At 42.2% G+C, this 9,515-nt stretch overlaps 1 protein-coding gene across 1 annotated transcript in view; it reads right to left on the reverse strand.

Moving 5' to 3' along the window:
• The window catches only part of Actr3b (ARP3 actin-related protein 3 homolog B (yeast)), a 35,182-nt gene extending 26,292 nt beyond the window's left edge, over nt 1–8,890 (reverse strand). The window contains exons 1-4 of the mRNA XM_013027258.1: nt 8,807–8,890; nt 8,070–8,180; nt 5,576–5,671; nt 1,987–2,094 (exon numbers count right to left, since the gene is read on the reverse strand). Of these exons, the coding sequence (XP_012882712.1) occupies nt 1,987–2,094; nt 5,576–5,671; nt 8,070–8,141 (276 nt within the window). The 5' untranslated portion in view covers nt 8,142–8,180; nt 8,807–8,890. The remainder of the gene's footprint in view (nt 1–1,986; nt 2,095–5,575; nt 5,672–8,069; nt 8,181–8,806) is intronic.
• Between the last annotated feature and the right edge of the window lie 625 nt (nt 8,891–9,515).

Here is a 9,515-nt window from a genome sequence, read left to right on the forward strand (position 1 = left end):
ACACACACACACACACACACACACACCCCACTTTTTCTGTGGGCCTAGAGAGCATATAAAATGTATTTTCCCTGTGTCCAAAGCAGCTGGTCCTGGATCTGTGTTCTCTGAGGGGACCACATCACAGACAAAGCCAGAGGCCTTAGTTCCATTAGTATTACACCACAAGTGCATGGACACTTTCCAGCAATCCATAACAACAGCACTCTGAGATTGGCTTGAGGTACTCAAGGCAAGTTCAGACTTCACACCCTGTGCACAGGCCACACCGGAGGGACATAGATGGACATCAGTGATGAGGCCTTTCCAATAAACCACTGGTAAGTTAAATATGTACAATCATTTCTTCAAGTTACCAAAATGGTGGCCAATTTTTTTTCTAATTGAAGTATATGGATCACTGGGATTTTCTTTTTTTTTCCTTTTTGTTTAAAATCTTAATTTTTTAGGGGGGGTTTGGCTTGTTATTTGGGGCTTTGAGTCAGTCCTAGGACTTGAACTCATGGTCTGGGCACTGTCCCTTAGATTTTTCAGTCAAGGCTGGTACTCTACCATTTAAGCCACACCTCCACTTCTGGCTTTTTGGGTGATTAATTGGAGATATGAGTCTCATAGACTTTTCCTGCCTAGGCTGGCTTCAAAACACAATCCTCAGATATCAGGATTATAGGAGTGAACCACCAGTGCTTGGTCCTAATCTGTTGTCATTTTGGGAGGCAAAACCTCCCAATGCAGCCAAGGCTGACCTCAAACTTCTGCATCAGCCTCTAAGTAATGGAATTGTATGTAGATACTGCCATGTCTGGTTCTACTAATTTGTGTTGGGGGAGGGGGAGTTTATTTTCCAGTGCCAGTACCAGGGCTTAAACTCAGAGCCTCGCACTCTCTCCTAGCTTTCAGCTTTCTTGCCCATGGCTAGCAATCTACCTCTTAAGCCACACCTCCAACTCTGAAGTTTGCTGGTTAATTAGAGATTGAGTCTCGTACACTTTTCTGTCTAGGTTGCTTCAAACTAGGACCCTCAAACCTCAGCCTCCTGAATATTTAGGATTGCAGACATGAACCACCAGTGCCCAACTTCTAATTCACATTTTTTAAAGTAGGTATATAAACATACATATACACCAATACAAGGAAAAACCATACCTACAGGACACAAAAATAGTCACTGTGGTTACTGAGGAGGAAACCTATGAGGATGATCAGGAATGTTTGACTTTCCACTTAAAAAGCAGTTAGTTTTTTAAAAACAAATAAATTTTAAATAATTCTTCCAGATGGACACTGGTTGCTCAAAGTGGTAGAGTGCTAGCTCTGAGTGGAAAAAAAAAACAACTCAGGAACAGGACCCAGCCCTGAGTTCAAGTCCCACGACCAACAAAACAAACAAATAAATAAATCTAACAAATGATGCATTGATCCAAAAGGAAAAAACAAAAAGCTCCTACAATCTGAATTTGGAGTCACTTCTCTTAACATCTCAAAACTTTGAAACCAAAAGGTGCTATTTCAGAGCGCTCTGTATACTAGAATATACATCTCTGCTTCTTGACTTTTAAATAAAAATAAAGAACAAAGGCAAATTCTCCAAGCATGAGCTAACTACAACCATTCACATCTTTTCACAGAGCACAAACTTTCAAATGTGCTTGCAAGAACCCACAAACTGACATCCAAAACGGTGTCACCCAGAGGCCCAGAGATACAAGGCAGGAGCATCCTATTGCTACTTCGCCGTGGAATGACAGAGAGACCCCAGAATCGCAGGTAACCGCTCACATTCTGACTGTAGAAGGTACAAAGCCACACATCTTGGCCATCTCCTGCACTCCCCACATTCCTGGGTTTTTAAAACTCCTGTTGCCTTTTCTAATTACATCACTTAAGAAATGGTGTTTTCATTACAGAGGGTGCAGGGTTTTGCTTTGCTTTTCTAATCTCTCCCCTTACCTCAGATCAGAAGCAAGGGTGAACCACTGTGCTTACCACTGGGATGACGTGGGTGACGCCATCCCCACTGTCGATGACTGTCCCAGTCAGCGTGCGCTCCCCGACCTGTCGAGACGTCCAGGAGGCTGCGAGAGCCAGCACTGCCTACAGAGAAGACACAAAACATTCCAGGAGGCTGAGAGCGAGAGCCAGCACTGCCTACAGAGAAGACACAAAACATTCCACGAGGCCGCGAGCAAGAGCCAGCACTGCCTACAGAGAAGACACAAAACATTCCCCAACGCAGTCAGCCTTCTTGTTCTTTGGTTGAATCAGTAAACTCTTACTTAGCAAGTCTAAGAAACACTTTTCTTTCCCTATCCTCTAAGATATCCTCTAACGCCTTTCTCTAAGATTCCTATTCCAAGTCAGGCACCGGTGGCTCACTCCTATAATCCTAGCTACTCAAGAGGCTGAGATCTGAGGATCTCAGTTCAGAGCCTGCACAGGCAGGAAAGTCGATGAGACTCTTATCTCCAATTAACCACCAGAAAACCAGAAGTGGTGCTGTGGCTTAAGTGGTAGAGCGCTAGCCTTGAGCTGAAGAGCTGAGGGATGGCACCCAGGCCCAGAGTTCAGGCCCCCTAGCCATCAAAAAAAAAAAAAAAGATCCCTATTCCAACCTAAAAGCCTAACATATATTTAAAATGCAGGAGTCTCAAATTTCCAACAAAGACTTCTAAAGGTTTACAAAGAAAAGCCAGGATAAAATAAAGAAGGGTTTTGTTGTTGATGTTGTTGTTTGCCTGTCCTGGGGCTTGAACCCTGAGCCTGGGCGCTATCCTGAGGTTCTGTGCTCAAGGCTAGCACTCTACCACTTGGGCTACAGCTCCACTTCCAGCCTTTTGGTAGATGTAGTGGAGATAAGAGTCTCACAGACTTTCCTGCTTCGAACTGTGATCTTCCCATCTCTGGCTTCGAACCATGATCCTCAGATCTCAGCCTCCAGACTAGATAGTATTACAGATGTAAGCCACCAAAGCCCGACTTCTTTTTTCTTCTTGTGCCAGGCCTGAGCTTAAACTCAGGGCCTGGGTGCTGTCACAGAGCTTCTTGCTCAAGGCTAATGCTCTATCACTTAAGCCACAGCTCAACTTCTGGCTTTTTGGTGGTTAGAGATAAGAGTCTCATAGATTTTCTTGCACAGGCAGGCTTTGAACCACAATCTTCAGCTCTCAGCCTCCTCAGTAGCTAGGATTACAGGCATCACAGTTGCCTGGCTGAAAAAGATTTCTTTATAAAATCAAATATTATAATTTCTAATCCAGTTTCTCTACATGTGAAGCCACAGACCAGCTAACATTAAATCACTGCTGTAGTTATTTATAATACAGACAGCTAAGGTTCCCAGCCAGAAATTCTAGCCAGACAGGTATAGCAGAGTGGTTCTCAGCCAGGGGCAGGTACTGTGCAGGGCAGCATCTGGAGCCATTACCACTGTCACAGGTGTCAGGAGGGAAGGCTGCAAGTAGTTCTCCAGTAGGTAGAGGTCAGGCCACTGCTAGGCATCCTGGACCACACAGGACACTACTATACAAGGAACTGTCTAGCACAGAGCACAGAGGCTACCAAACACTGGTCAGGGATGAAGCACAACTGTACTTTTAAAACACACACTTGCTGCCGGGCATGGTGGCTCACACTTGTAATGCTAATTACTCAGGAGGCTGAGATCTGAGGATCACAGTTCAAAGCCAGCTCAGGCAGAAAAGTCCATCAGACTCATCTCCAATAAACCACTCAGAAAACTGGAAATGGCACTGTGGTTCAAGTGGTAGAGTGCTCACCTTGACCTGAAGAACTAAGTGACAACAGCCAGGCTGTCAACCAACAACAACAACAAAAAAAAAAAAACTCTTGCTGGGAGCCAGTGGCTCACGCCTGTAATATTAGCAACTGAGGAGGCTGAGATCCGAGGATGATGGTTCAAAGTCAGCCCAGGCAAGAAAGTCTGTGAGACTCTTTTTTTTCTGTCAGTCGTGGGGCCTGAACTCGAGCCTGGGTGCGGTCTCTCAGCTCTTCAGCTCAAGGCTAGCACTCTACCACTTAAGCCATAGAGCCACTTCCAGTTTTTTCTGCTTATGTGGTGCTGATGAATCAAATCCAGGGCATCACGCATGCAAGGCAAGCACTCTACCACTGAAACACCTTCCCAGCACCAACACCCCAGCTTTCTTTTTTGCCAGTCCTGGGGCTTTGACTTTGGGTCTGGGTATTGTCCCTGAGCTTCTTTTGCTCAAGGCTAGCACTCTACCATTTGAGCCACAGCACCACTTCTGGCTTTTTCTGTGTATGTGGTACTGAGGAATCAAACCCAGGGCTCCATGCATGCAAGGCATGCATTCTACCACTAAGCCACATTCCCAGCCCCCCGTGAAACTCTTATCTCTAATAAAACTACTAGCAAATGGGAAATGGTGCTGTGGCTTAAATGGTAGAGCACTCGCCTTAAGCTGAAGAGCTCAGGGACAGCACCCAGGCCCAGAGTTCAAGCCCCATGACCTACCCCCCCCCAAAAAAAAAAAAAACTCACTCTTCAGGGAAACTAAGACCTGAATGTATGATCACTCTGATATTACTCAATCAGTGTTTTCTAAAGTGTCTCCCTGTAATACAGGATATACTTAACTTGGGGGAGGAATAATTAGTTGAATGAATTTGTCTAATTGCTAGAATAAATATATTTTTCTCAACATTGGAATTCTCAGAGTATTTACTATACTAAGAAGCACTATGGGTAAATCAAAGATAACAGAGCACAGTAGTCCAAAAATTCATTTCTCTGTGGAACACTTCCTCTTCCTTTTTCTTAGTAAGGACTAACACTAGTCAGAAAACTGAGGAAAATATCCATCTCATTTATCCCCTAAAACTTCAACCAATTTATTTGTATAAAGTGGCAGACACAGAACTACCTAAAACAGTCAATTTTCCTGAAAGCTCAGGACCTCTCAGAACCAAGAGTACACTGGGATTAATCAGAGTTCAAATTAATATAGTGACTGCCAAAGGTATTTAGTTTTTCAAAAGATTCTCCAAGCCAGGCATCAGTGGCTCACACCTATAATTCTAGCTACTCAGGAGGCTGAGATCTGAGGATCATGGTTCAAAGCCAGCCCAGGTTGGAACGTCCATGAGACTCTTATCTACAATAAACCACACAGAAAACCAGAAGTGGTGTTGTGCTCAAGTGGTAGAGCTCTAGCCTTGAGCTGAAGAACTGAGGGATAGCACCCAGGCCCAGAGTTCAAGCCCCATGACCAACCAAAAAAAAAAAAAAAAAGATTCTCCAATATCTAGGGTTTGGGTTTGTTTTTTGGTTTTTTTTTTTTTTGTCTGATCAAAAGTGAAAGAAACCCATAGGACAAAACACTAGACTTTACATTTCTATACCAGCAACATTTATGTAAGTCATGGACTATGTTCTCCAGAGTGCTCTAGTTCAGCCTAAATGGTACATGGCCACGAATGTACATGCACACTGTGGATGAAGAGCAACACAACCTTACAACAAAGATCCTTTGTAATTAGCTAGAGTAAGATTCTTTAGAAATCACAAAAAAAAAATAGCTTTTTTTTTTTTTACCTGAACTGCAATGTAGAGTCCTGGTACATTAAATGATTCAAACATTATTTCTGCAAGATATTCTCTATTTTCTGGTGTATTCAATGGAGGTTCTGTCTGTAAGAAAACATTCGTTCCAGTTAGTACATGCCCCAAAGCTTAAGAAATTATATTAGAATTATACAAAAACTAACCTAAAGATACGGTAGCTAGGACACTGTACAACTCCCTAGTCTTACAGACAGATGAAACCTAAGGTGATTTTAAAAATCATCCAGCTTTGTACTAAGGTAAGATCTGAGGATCACAGTTCAAAGCCCGCCTAGGAAAGAAAGCATGTGAGACTCTTATCTTCAATTAGCCACCAAAAAGCTGGAAGCAGAGCTGTGGCTCAAGTGGTAGAGGGCTAGCCTTGAGCATAAAAGCACAAGGACAATACCCAGGTGCTGAGTTCAAGCCCAAGGATTGCCCACCCCCCGAAAAAAAAAAAAAAAGAAAAAGAAAAAGGTCTTGAATTATACTTAATATATACACAGAAAAATAAGCCGGGCGCTGGTGGCTCACGCCTATAATCCTAGCTACTCAGGAAGCTGAGATCTGAGGATCGCAGTTCAAAGCCAGCCCGGGCAGGAGAGACCGTGAGACTCCTATCTCCAATAAACCACTAGAAAACCGGAAGTGGCGCTGTAACTCAAGTGGTAGAGCGCTCGCCTTGAGCTGAAGAGCTGAGGGACAGCGCCCAGGCCCAGAGTTCAAGCCCCACAGCCGAACAAAAAAAAAAGAAAAGAAAAATAGAAACACGAGGTAAAATAAATCAGCAAATGAAGACAAACCAATCTACCATAGATCAGTGTAAATTACTCCATATATATAGATAGATAGATATAGATATAGATAGATAGCTTTTTTTTTTCTTTGTCAGTTGTGGGGCTTGAACTCTGGGCCTGGGCACTGTCCCTGAGCCTTTTGGCTCAAGACAAGTGCTCTACCACTTAAGCCATGGTGCCACTTCTGGTTTTCTGGTGGTTAACTAGAGATAAGAGTCTCACAGACTTTCCTGCCTGGGCTGGTTTTGAACCCCGATCCTCAGCTCTCAGCCTCCTGAGTAGCTAGGATTATTGACACCAGCTTTTTTTTTTCTGGTCCTAGGGCTTGTATTCGGGACCTGGGTGCTTACCCTGAGCTTTTCTGCTCAAGGCTAATACTCTACCACTTGAGCCACAGCTCCACATTTTTTGCTGGTAATTGGAGAGATGAGACTCACAGACTTTCTGCCCAAACTGGCTTTGAATTGCCATCCTCAAATCTCAGCTTCCTGAGTAGCTAAGATTACAAGCATGAGCCACTGGCATCTAACTATATACCATTTTAGACATGCAATTAATTCTAACTTAAAAGAACATTTCATGGAAGGAAACATGTAATATTTGATAGAATAATCAGAGCATACCACATAAATAAGAAATGTCTCTCCTCATTTCTCAATAATTAGTTTGAACAAGATAATTACTTTACTATAGCATAAAACTCTGGAGAAGAAAAATAACATATTAACTAAGTTTCTTCTGCTATAGGAAGTAGTAATGATCTTAGCATCTAGCTACTCCTCAGAAGTCCTAAAGTACACAGTTGGTGTCCTATGCAAAACTATGCCTCCTTTTATGGTGCTTACTGTTGGGAGTCCTTACCCAATCCTCCTCTCCCAGAGTCCAAGATACCAGCCATGGTCCCACCCTTCTCATCCCAGGGAGAGATCTTGATTAATCTTCATCAGTTAAGGTTATCCATTCCTCCCTACTGACCAAGTCAGGTATATGCAGATGGGGTAAATCTGCTGGGAGGTTTCTATGAAAGGGTTTCTAAATTCCTAAAAAGCAGTGTTCAAGGAAAAGCTTCTCTTAGATCGGACTGAACAGAAATACCTGGAGAGGAGGCTGGGAATGTGGCTTAGTGGTAGAGTGCTTGCCTAGCATGCATGAAGCCCTAGATTCGATTCCTCAGTACCACATAAACAGAAAAAGCCAAAAGTGGTGCTGTGGCTCAAATGGTAGAGTGCTAGCCTTGAGCAAAAAGAAGCTCAGGGACAGTGTCCAGGCCCTGAGTACAAGCCCCAGGACTGGCAAAAAACAAGAAAGGGGAGGAGAGAGAGGGAGATAAAGGAGGAAAGAGAGAGGAGAGAGGGGAGACAGACAGACAGACAGACAGACAGAAACTCACCAGCCATCCTGAGATGGGGAGTTAACAGAAGAAGTTGTGCTAAAGGAGATTCCAGCTCTGAGCTGCTAAAGTAAGCAGCCCCAGAACCACCAGACCCTTCCTTCCTGCTCTGCAGAATAATGGGCTGTGTTTGCTCCTAGATAATTTTACTGAACTTTCTGTTATTTGCATTGATTCATGTGAATGTCTTCAGAAGGAATTTTAAATTCCTTAAGTTGAAAAGTTGAATTTCAAGCTAAGTTAGAAATCCCAGCAAGAAGAATTTACAGAAATATATGCCTTAGTTCCATTTACTCACCATTAAAAAATAATGGTCCTCAGGTTCAGCACGAAGATATTTAAAAACCACTTGTTCCATGAACCTTTCCATAAGATCCCAGTCCTCAATGATTCCATGTCGTATAGGCCACTGAGCAAGAGAAATCAAATCATGTTCAACTTCAGAACAATAAGAGCAAACAGGCACACAGAACCACAGAATGGCATCATCCTGAAGTTAGTAACTCATGCCAGGAAAACAAGAGGCAGTTAAACAGAAACACTGTTTGTATATGTTTACTACTGTGTACATACTGTTTATATCTGTTACTGCCCAATTACAAAGATCCACTTCAATAATGATAAGCAGAAGCATCTATCTCATCTGTCATGCAAATGAATCTGGTGCTTTCATTCCTTTTTTTCTTCTTTTCAAACAATGTTAGTGTTTCTTCTTAATTTCTCAAACCATAATTTTCCTTGTCTAATAGGTTCAACAATTAATCTGAAATTCTCAAGAGGAGATTTTTGCTTTCATGGGTGACCATGTTCCCTGAGTCAATCTGCATTCCAGAGCTTTAATTCACTTGGTTCCTCACTCAGAAATATACCTATTCAGAAACAACCTACTGTTGTTCTGTTTCCCCTATAGTTCATCTACCCACCTCCAGCCAAGCCTAAGAGCAGAATCACACTCCACAACTCTGGAATACAGCTTCTAATTCATCCGACTGCTCTGTTCTTGGCTCTGCTCTTAAAAACCGTTCAGAAGTTTACCTTTGTAGCGTAAGTAGGTTTGTCGATGGCTTCATCCCCTATGAAAAAGTCAAGGTCATCAACTCCCCTCAACACTCTCCTTTGGGCCTGGTCAACTACCTTTGCAGACTCTCTGATGGCGATACCTTTAAAATACAATAAAAAGCACAAAGATTTCCATCATTCTCCACATCAATCTGAAAACTCAAGAATGGATAACACAATAGTATAGCCCTATGCTGATACAATACTTCAGTACCTGGGTATATACGAGCAAATTTTCAATGTCAAGTTTTTCTTTGAAAGTGCACATGGGAAAAGTTTCAATGAGCCCAGAGAGTAATCCTGAGGCAAGTTATAATTTTCCAGTATTATTTTCAGAAACTTAGCTGGTCTGTCTTTAATATTAACATAGAAGCAATGTTATTAAGTTTCTCAATTTTACCTGGAAAAGCCCAAGATAATGAATGAGATGCCCATGGATCATACATGGATCATACATGAACAGTATATAAATTTTACAATGGAGAAAGGGAAATTTTTCTACACAATACAGAAGAGGAAAGCAAACTGAAACTGTATCTATATGTATTTAGGTCATTTTAATAAAACTCTATATCTGATCATTTTTTGGTATTCAGCTTATGATGATTTCTAGTATTTAAGCTTATGTATTTTTTAGCCTTGGGAGAAAAAAAGAGATGTAACATACAATTAAAAGATAAAATTA

This window comes from Dipodomys ordii, unplaced genomic scaffold, assembly GCF_000151885.1.
Source record: "Dipodomys ordii isolate 6190 unplaced genomic scaffold, Dord_2.0 Scaffold101, whole genome shotgun sequence".
Taxonomy (NCBI): Eukaryota; Metazoa; Chordata; class Mammalia; order Rodentia; family Heteromyidae; genus Dipodomys; species Dipodomys ordii.